Source organism: Argiope bruennichi, chromosome X1, assembly GCF_947563725.1.
Source record: "Argiope bruennichi chromosome X1, qqArgBrue1.1, whole genome shotgun sequence".
In the NCBI taxonomy this organism is placed as follows: Eukaryota; Metazoa; Arthropoda; class Arachnida; order Araneae; family Araneidae; genus Argiope; species Argiope bruennichi.
Window position 1 is genome coordinate 29,196,929 of NC_079162.1, and position 18,274 is coordinate 29,215,202.

At 28.6% G+C, this 18,274-nt stretch overlaps 1 protein-coding gene across 1 annotated transcript; it reads right to left on the bottom strand.

Annotated features, from left to right (window-relative positions):
- Positions 1 to 329: 329 nt before the first annotated feature.
- Positions 330 to 6,421, bottom strand: LOC129959108 (threonine aspartase 1-like). Its single transcript, XM_056071924.1, has 2 exons — positions 6,023 to 6,421; positions 330 to 2,613 (listed from the first exon to the last, which is right to left on the bottom strand). Exon 2 carries the CDS (start codon positions 2,603 to 2,605, stop codon positions 1,451 to 1,453), a length of 1,155 nt encoding a protein of 384 aa, XP_055927899.1. The 5' UTR covers positions 2,606 to 2,613; positions 6,023 to 6,421; the 3' UTR covers positions 330 to 1,450.
- Between the last annotated feature and the right edge of the window lie 11,853 nt (positions 6,422 to 18,274).

Here is an 18,274-nt window from a genome sequence, read left to right on the forward strand (position 1 = left end):
ATTGAAATTAAAAGTTTAAAATATCATTACAATTGTCCCCCCACTGCAAGACGTGAAAGTATGTCGGGACCCTCGACACACAGCCTTACCTTACAGTGGTGGTCAAGTAAAAAAAATTAAAATTTAAAAGCATATTAAAAGTGATACTAAAGTTTCCCTTACCTTTACATTAATATAAACATTCATACAGAAATCCCATTCCTCATATTAAATATCATTAAATTAAGTATATATATCATTAAGTTTAAAATATCATTACACACACACATATATATATATATTATGTGTGTGTGTGTGTAATCGATATTATATATATATATATACACACACACACACAAAATGTAAACGTACCTGATACAGAAGTCGTTTGTATCACTTATTGTCAAATATAAATAAGTTGTCACATAAATGTTTCCAATTACTTCATTGAACATTTTTATACTGCACTTAATTCAATTAGCTAATTAATGGAAAACAGCAAAAAAATTATTGGAAATTGCAGGAAATTAGACAAAATAATATTAGAAATTCTCCCGAGTCTCTAAAACTTTCATTCAGTCACAAGAAGGAATATGTAAAAGAAATCAGGATGCTTGAAAACAGGTGTCACACACAGAAGATTTAATTGAATGTATATTATTTCCAGACAGGTAATCACTGTGATTTGCCTATTTAAATAAGTGTTTATATCTTTTTAAACTATAATCCCAGAAAAAAAAATTCATATTATCTTGAAACTAAAGAAATTAACCTTTTTAATGATAACAACTCATTTCCATATAATCATTTTCTTTACTTTTAAACACAATCTGCAGCAAAATTTTTAATGGTATGTTTGAAGTTCAAACTCATATATCAAACATTCAATCGCATGCTATTGCCAATGTTACAATTAAGATTTAAAAAATCACTTTTCTTAACTCCAAAGCAGGATTTTTACTTTTGTTTTGTAGAAAATACATTTTAATAGCAGACAGAGTCAGCTTAATTCATGCTTTTCAGTTTTATAAAATAAAATTAACATTTTAAAAAAGCATTCCCTATTTACAACAGTCTAAATGATCAATAATCTGGGCAAAAAAGCGGGTTGCCAAAAATAGCTAGAATGGAAAAATGTAATGAAACATTAGAAAAAAAGTAATATATATGGCTTCTTTAGTTTTGAAATCACTTAAAAATACATGCACATTCTTTTTAAATTCTGAATAATTTCAGATTATATCAGATTTTTATTCACATTCAGTTAACAAGGATTTTAAAATGACATAACAATTGTTCATTGTATTTATAAATAAGTATACATTTATTTTATAGATATGTATATACTACATTTACAGAAATTTATACACAGATCTGAACTGCTGGAGGGGGGGGGAGGTAAAAATACAAAATAGTACCAAATTATAAGGGATTGACTACACCATTCGGAACTGAAATATAAAATAAAGAATTAACCAGCAATAGTTACTCCGCTTCCGTGAATGTTAACATTTTCAAAAGGCTGCTCTGATACCAGAGTAGCTATCTTTCTGTCTTTTGTACAGCCATAACCAACAATCATGGTTTTTGTATTATGTGTCCAATCAATTTCACATAAATTGGTATGTTTATAATGTTTCAGAGACAAAACACCAGCAATTTTAAATTTAACATCTCTTAAAAAGGGACTGTTAACAAATTTTTCTCTAAAAACATCTTGAAGAGCTGAGGCACAGTCATATTTTTCATGTAATTTATTATAGCATTCTCTGGCAAATAATGTTTTGATCAAGTATTCTCCAGCCCCAGTAGCAGTACAAGCTACACTCGGTTTACAATACTCTGAAGAATTTTCTGCCCAACAACCCGAGCCATAGATGGATGATTGTCCGATTCTTCCAGGCTGTTTCATAATCAGACCACCACTTGAAACAGCACTCGCTACATTTCCAAAAGAATCGACACAAACTGCCCCAACTGTATCTAACAATTTATCATTTCCAAAAGAATCGACACAAACTGCCCCAACTGTATCTAACAATTTTTCATTTCCAAATGGATATGAACAAACCATGCCTGATGAAGAATAAATAGCTTGAGCAGCTGATGTTGATGTGCTTTCTCCTTCTACTAATAAATCTAAGTTTGTTTTATAATTTTTTTCAGACATGTCTGTTATAAGATCACTCTCGTCAACCCAAGTAAATCCATGGTCTAAAGCCCAATTTAAAGCTCCTTCGCCAACAATCGCACAAGGAGGAATGCGGCCACCAGTTAGGAAACCTTGGCGTTGCTCTTCTAATACTGCTCTGGCAACTTTAATTGGATTTTTTATGTTATGTAATGCTCCTACTGCACCATAATTCATACTATCACCATCCATGACTCCGGCTTCACATTCTATATCACCAGTAAGAGTGCGATTTGAACCAATACCAGCATTGGTCAGAGGGCAATTTTCAAGAACTACTACTGCTTCTGTCACTGCATCAACAGCATGACAGCCACTTCGAAGCATTGGAATGGCTGTCTGGCATGCTTGCTCGCAAGCTTCTTTGAATGAAGTTCGTAATGCTGCACCATGGTAACCAGCACCAACATGAACAGCAATAATTCCAGACATCATATACTGTTCTAGAAATGAAGAACAATTTAAAGATTTAAATTTTTAACAAATTAAGTATTTAATAAAGAATAAAAAAAATCTAATAAAAAATTTTTAGCAAAGATTTTAATGCAATAAAAATTTAACTATTTGACAACAAATTGAACTGAAAAAAATTTCATTTGATATAATATGCAAGAACAATTCTCATATTTTACACTACGAAGTTTAATAAGTACAATGTATGTTAATACGTACGTTTCTTGCTAGAATAATTTTTATTTATTTACTTCTGTTATATTCATTTAGTATTGAATGACATCAGGCAATTAAAGTTGTAAAAAAAAGTTTCTAAATACACACATGATAAAAGATAAATTACAAATAATTTAAAGCACATGGTCATCTTCAAAACAAGCAGAAAAATGAAAACAAAACACACATTTTTTTTTTTTTTTTCACACCCATGTCTGATTCTGTTCACTCCTGATTCTGCTTACAAATATATCTCCTTTTACATGTTACTTTTGTTCAGTTTTCAGAATATTTTCTGGAAAGTATTTAAAATTTTTGGTCATCAATGAAATAGCAATGAATAGTCATTTGAAAGATGACCATTATACTTTCATAATTTAGTACTGTTTTGTCAGCTTGCTTCAATAGCTTAAAAAAGAAAAGAAAAAAAAAAAGATATGAATTTCCTAAAGCATTTGATTTTATAATGTCAAACATATGCACTGTAAAAATTCATGTCAATCTAATAATCTTTTTTCCCTTACATCTCTTTACATAAATACTTTTAATAATGAACAAAAATGTATTTCTTAACTATTCTCTCAATTGAAATGTACATAATATCATATACACAATATTTTGTATACTATATATGTATAGCTTTATAAATACTATACACATATAATAAATACAATGCATATCATACATAATAGTATTATGAATTAGACTTGTTATCTTTTTTTTTATAAACAAGTTTGCTACAAATTTCTGTCATCAAATGCATCCATGATTAATAGTCAAAAATAGTGTTCTGTTTAACTAGATAATTATATAGATTATTTACATTAAACTTTAATGTTTTATGAAAATATGATATAATCTTAACTTCTAAATAAAAACAATAGTTAAGTAAGAGTTTTTACATATAAATTCTCTATGTACCAAATAATCTTAAAAGCTAACGAATAATAACCAAAATGAATTTAGATGTTATAGTAGCATATCTAACAAAATTAACTTTGAATTTAATAATTTTCAAATATTGTTGTTAAAAGATACTACAAAAAAAAACCAACAGATTCTAGATTTTTTTTTTATTTCAATAATTATTAGACTGTTTATTTATAATTACAAAAGAAAAAAGCCACAAAGAAAATGCTACAGTAAAATAATTGAAACATTAATTTTTTTTTTAAATGAAGGGGAAAAAATTAACAAGAAATTAGTGGAAAAAAAATTGGTGGTTATGCAAAAATTAAACAACTTTAAAAGATTTAAAAAAAAAAAAACTTTATTTTTTTAATTTAAGATTTATTTTTGTGTTAACATATACACACAATTAAATAATGTTTAATTAATATAATAATATTTGTACTGTAATAATATTTGCTATAATAATAATTGCGTTTAAAACAGAAAATATGGTTTTCACGCCTCAGAAGTGAATACACATTCTAATTTTTTTAATCATTATTTGTAAAATAAAAATATTTTAAATGCATAGTAAATTCAAAGATATAATGTTTATAAACTAACAGTCAAATTAAGTTTAAATGTAACACGGTTTATGCGACATGAATTTTAAAAGAAAATTCTACAGAGGGAGGAACAGGGCAATATCAATTAGGAAGGAATGGGGCATGCTTAGTTACATTTCATTTTCTAAATAGCTAAATATGCTAATAATTAAATTTTTTTAATTTTTCTTAATGATGTTTAATAAAATTAGTTGCTGGTGTGTAACAATGCAATAGAAAGTTGGTGGTTTTAAATTTATTAAAGTATATAAGTTAGTGTACATTATTACATTATACTATAATACATGCATACATATACATATATTTTAAATAATACAAGACAATAATGTTCTACAATAAAAAAGCTGGGCTTCCATTAACTATAACAAAAAGCATAAAATAAAATTCCAGTCTTTTTCAAAAATTTACTTAAGAGCACCATGTCTCTAAACATGTTTTTTTATTCTTTACTTTTGTTAATAATTGTATCACATAAAATATGAATTCATACTGTAGATCACTATATCATTTCACATAAAAATTTATTTTCCACCTAAAATTATGTTTACCACTTAATTTCAGTGAAGGGAAACTCTACTATAAATATAATAAAGTAATACTCATTATAATAAATATTAAGTAATGAAAAAAAAAAATGAAGCTATGAAAGCTATTTATTAACATTTTTGTCATTCTAAATTAAAATTAATAAATAAATTTATCTTTTTTATAAAAAAACGCCACAAATATGAAAGAAAAACCATCTAGTAAGAGAAAAATATTTAAATAATAACATATTGCAATTAGTGGAAATGGTTATAAAAGAAAATAAGTTTTTGAGATAAAGCAACACCAATGAAGATCTCAAAATCATTTCTTGTTTGGTATGTCTAAAACCATAAATTATTGAATGAAAAGTATCTCAAAATATATTATTTATTAATTTTAATTTCTGCAAACCTTATCCCATTTCTCCCATATACATGTACCATACCACCATCATATAAGGGAAGTATAGAACAAAAATGTAAAGAACATAATATTAGATAAACTGCACTCTCAGTAAGTCTAAATTAATGAAATATATATATATATATATATATATATATATATATATATATATATATAACACCTTTGAAATCTGTCCCAGTCCCAACTCTGATCCTTTATCTTTTTTTTTTTTTTTTGTAACAGATTTTCTTTATCCTAATAACACATTGAGCACGGCATTTATCATGTTAGAATACCCATGAGTTATGTCATTTTCTGCTGCACTGCTAAGTAATGGAGAATAAATGTTCAACCCCTAGCTGTCCTGTCAAATTCTCTTATGTAGGATAAATGTTGGGGTTTAATGATATTAAAAAATGAAAATTCGGTGGAATATTTCAAATGTTTCAATCATTTTCGACTTCTTTTAATCTAAGTATTTTGAAATCTACAATGAAATCTCCGTGATAAATCCAGTTTAAAATACAGAAATTTGATGTGTTTTAAACCAAAGAAACGACTAGTTGGATTTCGATTACTTCTATTTGGTAATGAGTTTAGACAAAATTAATGGATTTGATTATATTAATAATACTGATTACTTCTTCTCGCATGAGATCGGTAGCCCCTACGCAAAGGAAACTTCATAGTTTTAAAGACCGTTAGATGTTAAAAGAACACATATGGATAAACATACCTTAAGAAAAAGTTGAACTGTCAACTGAATTTAAACAGGCATATGTCAAAAATAACGAATATTTTTAAAACATTCTCATTTTGCCATAAAATTTCCACTAATGCAAGATGATTAAACCTGATGTTTCGAAAACAACGCTTCAATATATCACAATTTGAATAATAGTATAATAGAATATATAACAAAACAACAACGACCGGAGTCTGTTCCAGTTATTTCTAGGATGCCGATAGGTTGCAGTTAACAAAGTACTTAAAAGCTTAAGGAAAAATGATTAAAAGAGTAGGAAATGTTTGGTTCGACAATTTTTAATTTTTTACAAAGACTTTTTCTTAAGGCAGAATATTTCATGCATCTTAACAAGTTGTGGGAGATGTCGTTTACTTCATTGCTACTGTTGTACAACATGTTTGTGGATAAAGTGAATTATTTCGAAAGCCTTGAGTGAGTAAAGATAATTTTACTTATTAAAAGTACTAAGATTTTATACTGTTTGTGGTTTTGATTCCATTTTCTGATGGAAATAATATCTGTTTCCAAATGAATCTTGACATTTGCTTATCTGGAAAAATCCAATCTATAAAAGGCGATAATTTTTACGCAGGTGTTTGAGGCAGTTCTCAAGCCTCGAGATTTAAGCAGGCCGCAAAATTTATTTGATAGTACATTTTTTTCGTGTATTTTATCGGTCCTTAATTTTAAAAAATGAGGATACAAGGATAAACATGAAACATTATCGCTTACTTTATTTAGAGCTACTATTCGAATTTCCATTAATTTTTTTTTTCGAAAATGTATTTACTAATTTATCAAGTATAATGTTCTTTCAATGATAAAAATAAAGTCAGCATTTTAAATTCATTACAACTGACAAGGTTCTTTCTCAAAATTTCTTGTATACAGTATAAAAATTCACACAAATTTTTATATGTATAACACGGAATTTAGATGTTCCCATAAAATCGATGTTTCTTTATATGTTCTCAATAACAGCATAGTGTAGAGATAAATATTTTAATTATCAATATTTTCTTACAGTTTATTTGAATTTTATTTTCAGTTTCTTGTATTCGTTCCAGTTAATTAGCCTTTTTAAATAAAAAATGAATGCTTGGACTTTCATTTTTTTTGAAATTTTATTCACATTTGAATTTAACTGTATTTAACGATTGCCATATTTCCTTAAAATGTGCAGATCGTGAAAAGTTGAAAAAACAAACAAACCAATCAGTAATTAATAAAAATATATTTAAATTGATAAATCTTATTGTATCTATTTTCCTTTGTTTTATAAAACAATAAACCCTATAAGTTAAATTAAAAAAATCGATTTGTAATTAATTTGAATATTAGAAAAAAATACGAGTAAAAAAACCCTTTAAATTAGAGCAAATAAAAATAAATAAAGAAGAAAAATGAGCTTTTAGAATTTCTTTCTAAAGAAATGAGATTTTTTAAAAAATATCTTATACACACACACACAAATAAAAAAAGAGCCGACTTCTGGCAATCGGAATAAAATGCATAAAAAAATTGCAATCTTTGATTGAATTTACAATTTTCATTTACTGAGAAATGCTGTTTTATCTCCTTAGTTACTGTTCTCCATCCCCTCTGTTCTTGGCTCCAATAGAATGACGAAAAGCCGCACACTGTCACTGATACCGGCAACTTACAGAGAACATCATGAATTACATTATATTTTAGCTTTTGCGCACGAAATCGCCTGAGTTAGGATTTTGTCCATATCGAAAATTTAAGCCAAGTCCGACTTCATTCGGTTATAAGATCAAAACTTAGTTAAATATTTTGCAGCACCTCTTGAATACTTTTAATACATATTTGCCATATTCATGTTTTCCATTATCGCTGAGAATCGAACCTGGGGTCTTTAGGATATAGGTAATGTTATCTTAACCACCTGGAGAAGTGAGAACTTGAAATACGATTGTACACTCATGTCCATAAATTAAGGTTAATGCCAGCTCCTGCAAATAAAGGTTCAGAAACAAAACAAACGTGGCTTATTCATAAATCCCATTTATTAAACAAAGGATAAAGAACAAAAAAGATGGCGTATGTATGATAACATTAATAAAAACTACGATTTTTGCTCCCTGGAGTAATTACAAAAAAAAAAAAAAAAAGAATTTCCCTTACATAATACATATCACTGACTCTCCGACCCGTCCGAAGGCACACGGATAAAGAAAACTGAATGACCGGGCCGCCGCAACAGCAACATTGGTGGGAATTGTGATTGAGTCCTAAGGGTACCCATCACCGGCCACGGTACAACCCTTCCCGAAGGAAGTACGTCCCGTCATCAATGGGAGGAGCCAGATTCCCCACCCCTTTTTGTGTACCCTCTAGGGTGGAGAGATCCAACCACCATACCTGAAGCATCTCATCCTCTTTTCGAAGTGCTTCCCCCGGGAGTTATTTCCCTTACATAAACTTCACTTTACATAGTTGGTATGATGTTTGTACGGATGCATTGTATGTCTCCCAAATGATGAAGTACAGTTCATACAATGCCTAAGCATGCTGAGTATCAAATTATCGAGCTGATCTTGGGATAGATTACTCCAGTGAAAAAGCAACGATCTCTGAAGTTTCTGTACACATGTAGGAGGTTATTGACGGACTGCAACTCATCAATCAAGCATGTTCCACACATGCTCTAACGGATTCAAGTCAAGTGAGAATGCTGCCATTCCATAAGGGTAATATCAATATCCTCAGTTTAGTTTAGTTATATTAACGTCCCTAATTAACATCGTAACGTAATTAATTAACATCGCTTTTTAATTCGTTTGGTGCCGCTTTATTCTTTCCTACCCCCACCCCCCACCCTCCTTTTTTTTTATCCGAAGGATACATTTTGACAAATGACTATGGCAGTGTTTTTGAAAAATTACATATGTTCTTTTTTACATATTATTTAAATATTATTGAATGTTGAATCTTATGAATATAGTTCCCCTAGTTAGTTCTTTTTAAAAATAATTATAAGTCTTAGATAAGTTAATATTTTAAAGCCTACTAATAAAATTATTATATATTTTTTTCTTATGTAATTACTTTTATAAATATTGAGACTTTGATGTTTTCAGTTTGCTCAGAGGAAAGAACATGAAACTCAAATTAGTATATATTGAATAAATTATGTTTACAATTTCAAATTATGAAATGTAAAAGGTATGGATACCTTTTTTTTAAATATATGCAACTTATGAATAAATAGTTTCATTTTAATTTGTAGAAATCATTAAAGGAAAACAAACAAAATCACGCTTTCATAATTTTTATTTACACATTGCAAATATATATATATATATATATATATATATATATATATATATATATATATATAGAGAGAGAGAGAGAGAGAGAGAGAGAGAGAGATAAAATATATGTGATAATTATTTGAAAAAATATGATCAAATGTATGTTTCAATGTACTCACTAATTCAAAAAACTAAAAAAAAACTATTTACTATTTATCAACATTTATTTTTCTAGACACTTAGAAATAATATAAACACAGTATGACAAGAATGTCAATGTAAATGATGAAAACAATTTTATTCAACAGAAACATCCTAAATACTAAAGAACAGGTTTGTTTATCACTAATAAAAACATAATGTTGAACAATATACTTTTAAAGCAGAACATTTATGAAATGTTTTTAAATGCTAAAGTTACATTGATAAAAATTACATTGAATGAATATCATAAAATAAAACAAAAACATACAATACAGTAAATTTAATAAACAAGAATAAGGTCATGATATATATATATATATACACATACACAGAAGGGAGAAGTTAAATAGGATACAAAGAGGAGTTGAAAGAAACACTTTTCTGCTTTCACAGAATTTTATAATTCAAAATTGATAGGTTAAAGAAATAGAAAAAAAAAGAAAAAAAGTGAAACATGCATGTAGCAATGAAGTTGGGAATAAAAATTATATAATAAATGCTGATATGGAAATTGATTTTCAATGAAAAGACCTTTATTTATTAAAACAGAAATCACTGAGGTGCACAGTGTTTTAACAGGATATTATCATAACAGTCAATTTCAGTTTAAATACAATAAACTATTGATATTTCATTTTTAACAATAGAAAAGTTGTTTGTTATAAATTCATTTTGAATCCGTCACAAATCTGCAAATTAGGGTTTGTACAAAAACTGGCTTTTTAAATAACCGGTTTTCGAAATAGATATTTCCAAAAATCGGTTTTAGCCGGTTTTCGAATTTTTGTCGAAAAAAATAGAATAGGGGAAAATATTTTACTTGATTTTTATAAAATAACAAAAAACGAAATCAATATGAAAGTCAAAATATAAAAAACAAAATTAAAGATTACATATATATATTACTTACACAAAATAACGAAAACTCAAACAAAAATTTCAAATAATATTTATATTATTTTCACTAATTTTCATTACTCTTAAGAAAATAGGATTTAAAAAAAAATAAAATATCCACTGAACGGTGGCTAAGTCTCGTTCTTATTTTGGACACAATATTGCCAGAAATTGAAAATACTCGTTCACTGGGTACTGAGCTTGGTTTTATACTTTTCATGGCATCAAATAACAAATCTAAGTTTTTTGTTCTTTTATTCGTTGCTTCAAATAGTGAAAATTCAGCTTTCAGTGTCTTTGGATTTGTAAGTTTTTCTTCAGGATCTTCAAGAAACTTATGAATTGATTTTTCCATGGCTTCTTTTAAAACAGCATTGCTCTGAGGAGTAGTTTCTTCGATTTGCTCTTCATCAGAATAGGTTTCCACATAAGAATTTGGAAATATTCTAGACAATATCTTTCCAGATAACTTGATAATTTCTGTTTTTGAAACTAAAGAAAGTGCACTAGATTTCTTCGATGAACTAGAAATGTTTTGTGGAATTTGCAAATACAGCAAAAGAGTTGCTAATTCTATTTGTCTTCTTTCTTGAATTCGTTCTTCTAAAGCATATAATAATTTCAAACATATTTCAGTATTTAAATTTTTTAGTTCATTTAACAGAAATTCAAATATACCTTCACTTGTTCATAAATTGGCACCTCGTCGCCCTAAGCCTTCGGCTGCTAGACGAATCGGTCCCAAGACTTCGTGAAGTTCTAAAAGTTTAGGATATTCAGCTTCATTCCACATATAAGAAGAATCAATATCATTCAATGCTAAAACAACACATTGTTTTACTAACAGAAATCTTCCAATCATGTCCGCCATACTATTTCACCTTGTTTTGCAGTCAAGTATTAAACTTAATTCTTTTCCCTTTTCTTTTTTGATATAATTTTGAAGAATGGTATTTCTTACTGGAGATTTTCTAAAGAACTTACAAGTTTTTCTAATTTGTGAAACTGATTGTTTGTAAGTGTCAGACAAAATATGAATAGAATATTCTTTGTTACAAACATAAAGCGAACCTTCATAATCGTTATATTCGTATTCGTCTTCATCTTCCCACTTGAAACATTTATTCCAGCCATTTCTCTATGTTTATATAATACATCAGTAACTGCTAAATGGATGGCGTGTGAATAGCATAGTTGATTAATTATGGGTGATATTTTGCCAAATTTTTTCATAACAGTGGCACCATCATTTGTTGCTGCAACTATGTCAGTTTCTAGATTCAAGTTGAAATTTTGTAGCTTTTCAGATAACAGTTCTAATGTTCTCTGAGCATCACAGGATCCAACTATTGGCACTAATCCCAAATTGAAATCGTCTGCCAAATAGTGTACATTAATGTTTAAATATCTATGATTTCTTTTGCTAGTCCACTCGTCTAAAGTTATAGAGAATTTTTTCCCATTCTTTTTTATTGAATCTAATTCAATAATATTTTCTCGTTTAGCATTGTCATAAAAGGCATGAATGAGATCCATAACTCTAGAGTTGTTTCTTAGTAATGAATATCCTTGTTGTTGAAGAGACTCTCGTATGAATGAGCTATTTGTAATGCTCTTAATAGAAAATCCATCCATTGCTGCAAGTTTTGATATGATTTCTTCTAAACTACTCCTTTTCACTTTCATAAAATTCAAAATATTTTTTTGTTTGTTTGAAGAAGAGGAATATCCAGGCATTTTTTCTTCGCCGATAGTTTCTGATTTCTTTCCGATAATTATTCTACAAACTGCTTTCAAATGATTATGCAGATTGCTCATAGATGATCCTTTGCAGCTCAACATTTTATTACAATGATTACAGATTGCCTTGTCTATCCCGAACTTTTTGAAACTATCCCAAACTTCCGACTCATTCATTTTTATCTAAAAATGAAATTAAAGTTATTGAATAAATATTTTTGAAGTTTATTTTACAATTTTATTATTTTAATTATTAATATTAATGTAAATTTAAAATAATCTAATCTACACATTTTCAAGGAATTTTGAAAAAAAAAAAACTTTTTAATCTAATTCCGAAGCTTACTAAAAACATAATTTATGTTAAAACTTTGCGAAAGAAAATATGGAATATTTTAACACCCTGAGTTTAATTAAAATTCCATTAAACAGAAGCCAAAACTTCCTATTTTACGTTAATTTTTGATAAAAGAAATTTATATAATAAAATTTAAATTTTAAAATGTAAAATAGAAAATACAAACATAAAAATTAAACATATTTAATACTTACGTTATTTTTACCAAATATAGCAACTTTATATTTTTGTTTCCAGTTTTCACCTTCACAATATTAAGCAAACCTGTCGTCACTTGAGACGGATCGGATTCTGAGACCACCTTTCGAAATTCCATTTCATTAAGGGGTGTGACGCGGAAAGATGAACACATTTGACCTTGGATTTCTCGCATTAGATACTTTTTTAGTTCTATTTTTTTTTCACGTGTATGTGAGTGATATGTCATTTCTGACAGCATTTTATTTTAACTGAATATTTCGTATTGATATGGCTAGTTCAAGTGGTGTAAGAAAGCTTTCAGGAGTGGTACGAAGAAAATTTTATATGATATCATTAAATACTGTGACCAAGAAGCAGAAAACGGGGAATTATTTATTCCTTTCACACGTTCTTCGAAACGAGCCAGTCAAATTGCTGACGTTTCTATTAGCACCGACTTCATACCGATAGACAAAACATCCGACGAGAAACAGGAGATGAACTTTATCAAACTTTTGTTTCACCTAGAAAAAAAGAGTGAAAAGGGATGTTTTTGAAAAAACATAAATTGACGAATTCGAGGCGCAACTGTGCAGTGCACAAGCACTGGCCAACGCAACTCGCACCGTTTAAAAAATGTGTTTGCTGCCCGTTGCATAGAATGAATAGCAAATCAAATAAGTTAAAATTAATTTTTACATAATAATATGTAGTCTTAAAATCGGTTTTCTTAATTTAAAAACCGGTTTTCAAATGTGACAAATTTACTTAAAAAAAAAAAAAAAACGGTTTTTTAAAACCGAGTTTGAAAACTGTCAAACCCTACTGCAAATGTAATTAGAAAACTGGTAATATTCACTTCCACCTAAGTTTAGCATTATAGCAGTTGTCATTTTTGCAACGGGAGTTTGTTTAATTACATTAATTAAATTTAGATAAGATTTTGTAAAAAAATGCAATGTAATATTCATGTAAACATTTTAAAATCTTCTAAGCATATTCAAAATTATCAGAAATTTCATAAAATGTGAATAAAGTAAATTAGAAATGCACTCACGATTTTGTTTGATTGTTTTTGACGGCAAATCGCTTACCGATTTCTTTTTCTTCGAAGAGTTTTTCTAACAAATTATTGGAACAGCTATATTTAATAAATGGACACACACTGAATGAATTCTTCAAAATGATCGGAGCATATCACCGACTTCGAAGGCTTGAAAAAATCTATACCAAAGCTATCAACCCAAGTCCAGAGGCGGCGGCAGAGATTTGCCGACGGGGAGGCAGGACAAATCCGACAGGGGGGCAAGCACAATATCTCTAATTTGGCTTCAAATTAACTCATAATAATTAATTTTACATTTTATTAAAGAAAATAAAGAATTATTTAGCTTCTTTTTTATCCAGATACTAACTCATTCTTTCATTGTTAAAAATTTGCAAAGATATTTGTAAAAAGAATGTTGTTCTCAGTTTCTTTTAGTGACTGTCAAAATATCGCTAATCTTTGAGCCTATTTTTTATGAGACTCTTGAGATTTAATTGCACTGAGATTTAATTTTAGAAAAAACATGGTTATATTTTATTCTAGGTTGTAATATATAGATAGGAACATAGATTGCGCCAGAATAGCATTCTATGTCCCTGCAAACAAATGCATAAGAACATTCTAACAAATGCATAAGAACACGCATTTGTTCATTCTAAATGAACAAATGTATGTTCTTATCTTGGAATCTATATGAAATGCATGTTGAAAGAAAAAAGTTTTGTAAAAGAAAACTTTTTCAGAAATCCAAAATAATAATTAATAAATATTCGATGTTTTCACCAAAACATTGATTTTTCAGCCCAGTTCCCTATTTAAAATATTTGTTAAGTAAGGATTGCGACAACGAGCAGAGGTGTTTCGAATCTGAGAATAAGTGTGGGAACTCAACAAAAATTGACTATAGTTCGGACACGAACAATATAGAATGCGGAAAAGATACAGTGATGTTGTTTCTTAAGAAGGCTAGAGAAAATATTTTCTAAATTTTGCATAAACTTACTATTTTATATAAGATAAGAAAAACATTCTTATGAAATTTTTATGACTGTTTAAACAATAGATCCCCCATGTATTTATTTTTCAATATATATTTAGGCTTAAGAAACCAAGGCATTTTATAAAAAAAACAATTAGATCTTGAATATGAACTCCTCTATCTTCATTTTTAGGCACGCGTTCTTATGATTAAGTACTTTTTTAAATCGAAGTTATTGCAAACTAACATTCCACCCAAAAACGTGAGTTTTATCCCCTCAGTTGCATGCATTGGTTTTTCTTAACCCCTTTGTATACAATGGCGAATCTGACTCGCTTATGAAATTATTGAATTTTAAATTTTAAATCTGAAATTAAGTGAAGGCATTAAGTAATTTAAAATGCAAAAATCACTTGAAAATGCATCATTACCTCAAATGCCCTTATATTTTTCTAAGGATTAAAATAACAATAATTGTCCCAAATAAGATCTGTCGTCTAATTAGGAAATTAAATAAATCCGTATGTCAAGGGGTTAATGTGTTATTTATGAATATTCTAAAAATAACTATTTTAATCAGCTTTTTACCAAGTCATCTTTATTCAAAGTCTATTAAAAATTTAGAAGCATCTGAAATTATATAGTTTTTGCCGCGAATAGTAATTGAAAGAAAAATATATATATATATATAAACGGTACGTTCCCGATTACATAGTCATAATATTGAATGGAGAGTTTGAAGATAGGTAATAATTTATTTATTTAACAAACTGAATGCATACTTAGGTAAACTCTTTTAATGTAGCTAAAAAGCTATCATACTACAAATATTTATTTATTTTTGTCGTCAACTAGTCGGTAATATTTCTTTAATGTAATAATTGTAGCCTGATAAATTAGATTGCAAAAGAAAACAGATATTTTACTGTTAAATAAATTTAATTTACAATTATACAATTTACTTACTTTAGTTAGTGATTTATAATGAATTCACATAATATGGTTTCAGCAAAATAATTCTTTTTAGCAGGAATTTTCACAAAAGTGTCAAAAGAAAAGAGCGTTTTATTAAATTTTGTTTAACCTTTAAGCAGATTTTAGTCAGACCATTCTCATAGTGAAATGAATAAAATAAATTTACCAGTTCGTTATTGTGGAAGTAACAATTATATAAATAAGATGACGATTAATTTTAGAACTTGAATTTGAATGATAAATTATAGAAAACAACTCTATCGTCTTATTCATGAATAATATAAAAGCATTAATTTCTCTAATAATTCCACTGAAGGTAATCGAAGTGATGAAAAAAAAATTTTTTTTCTCCATAATCTATGATAAAATCTTATCCGAAGGACAAATATTAGTCAGAAAACATGTGACGTTTTAATTTACTAGATTATTGATTATTCTACTAAATTTAGTATAAATTAAATACTGACTGAACATTATGACATTTAAATAAAATGACTGAGAATTTGGACTCGTCGACAACCATTCGCATTAAATTCTTAGTCGACCGATCAAAATTTTTTGACAAAATGAGATATATCATATGTCTTATTCACATGTCGTCTTGTCTGTTATATTGCCAAAAGTAGTGCAAATTAAAAGCTTGATGAACGACATTTGAATCAAATGTCTGAAAATCAGTGGATAGAATTTTCGACATTCGTCACATGCAGTTCATAGTCGATCGCTCTAAAATTGTCGGCACATCGCGAAATCTTATTCACTTGTCGGTTATATTGCCAAAAGTAGTACAAATTATAAGCTTAATGAACTACATTTGAATCAGATGTCTGAAAATCTGCGAATTTAACATCTTCGACATCCATTGCATTCAGTTCTTAATTCGGTCTATCAAAAATTATCCGCAATATACGGTATATTATTGGCCTACCACCCCATTGATTATTTTGCCGAATAGAGTCAAAATACTTTAACCATTACTTGGGATACTTCGACTGTTTACAGTATATTAACTAAAGTGAATTTTAAATAATCATATTCGATAATGTGCAACTCCCTACAACCATCCTGAAATGATGAACACTTTTGCCGACGAAACTCTCAATCTCTCGCCGACGGAGGGGCAAGAGGCTGCCGACAGGGGGGCAATTTCCCCCCTTGCCCCACTACTGGCGCCGCCTCTGCCCAAGTCAGGTTTGTTGAAAGGAAAATAAGAAAACATTTTATCATGACAGTCACTCTTGTGTTTCGCATTAAAGCATGCACCCATCAGCACACCAGTATTTCCTCTGTTAACACATAATAAGAGAAAAGAAAAGGACACAAAAATTATAACTTCAAATGTAAGCAAAAAATTCGCTTCATACTTGGCGGAGAACGGTAATGGCAGACTGATCGACAAAAGCGGCGCGGATGAAACTTAAATGCCATGCGCAAGAAGTACATGACATGTGACTTTTACGTCACATGAATTGACCCCATTAAATGGTCGTGAAAGGCCGCTAGTAACAAAGAAATGAATAACATAATCGCCAGAAACGTTTATCTTGATGTAAGAGGAAATCTAAATTAAAATAGTGACTAAAAGCTAAATCTATGAAAATAGCATAGTTAAACTATCTGATAAATAAATTTATCTGATAAAACTAAGAATAAAAACAAATTGGACAAAAAACTGATGAAACAATGAAAATAGACTGCATTTTATTACATCGGAAAAATTAAAATGTATTTTGCAATGTATTTTGTATATGTTTTTAACAGAAGAGCAACATCAGAATTACCAATTTGTTGGAGCAATGAAATTGATTTGTGTTACATTAGTCACTGCCAAGTATCGTTAAAAATTACGTACAAAACGTTTTCTTTAAAAATAAAATGCCAACATTAAGAAAAAAACAGCATAACAACTAAAATAGTACCTCTGAAATGCTAGTGCGAACTTACTAGATACTAGTTGCAGTAACTTTAAAAGTTGTAACGCTTGTACAGCGTGCATATTAAAGATTTTAGCATCAAATAGTATTTATGATAAAGTATATAACTTTTAAGAATTTTCTACTCCTCTGTTCTCTATCAGTCACTCAAGTGCACAGTGAAATGACATTTTCAAAAACTGAAGATCATTAAGAATGGATTAAGATATTCATTGCCTGGAGAAAACTTGGAATCCTATGAATTGCTTTTAATTGGAAGGGAAGGTTGCAGAAACAATTATTGATAGCTTTGCAGTATCATCCACAGAACTAAAATGCTTATTGACTTTCCTTCAAGTTGTGAACTGCATGTATTATAATTCTATACTTTTGAGCTATTACTCGTTGGCATTAAATATTTTTTAAAAATATTGAAATTGGTAGATCGTTTGCAATTTATTTTAAGCTTGGACAAGAAAAAATTGCAAAATAACAATATTGTCTCGAAATATCAGTGCGCTATACACCCATCAAAGACTAATTTAATATGAATTTGCATTTTCATATGATATTCCTTCTTCCTCAAATATGTATAATATCTTTATACTATAATTAATAATATAACTAATATATTTTTTTTAGATTGGGAATAAATCATGCTTCTCCCT

Excerpts from the sequence above, each read along its gene's own strand:
- LOC129959108 (XM_056071924.1), bottom strand. The coding sequence starts at position 2,605 with ATGATGTCTGGAATTATTGCTGTTCATGTTGGTGCTGGTTACCATGGT.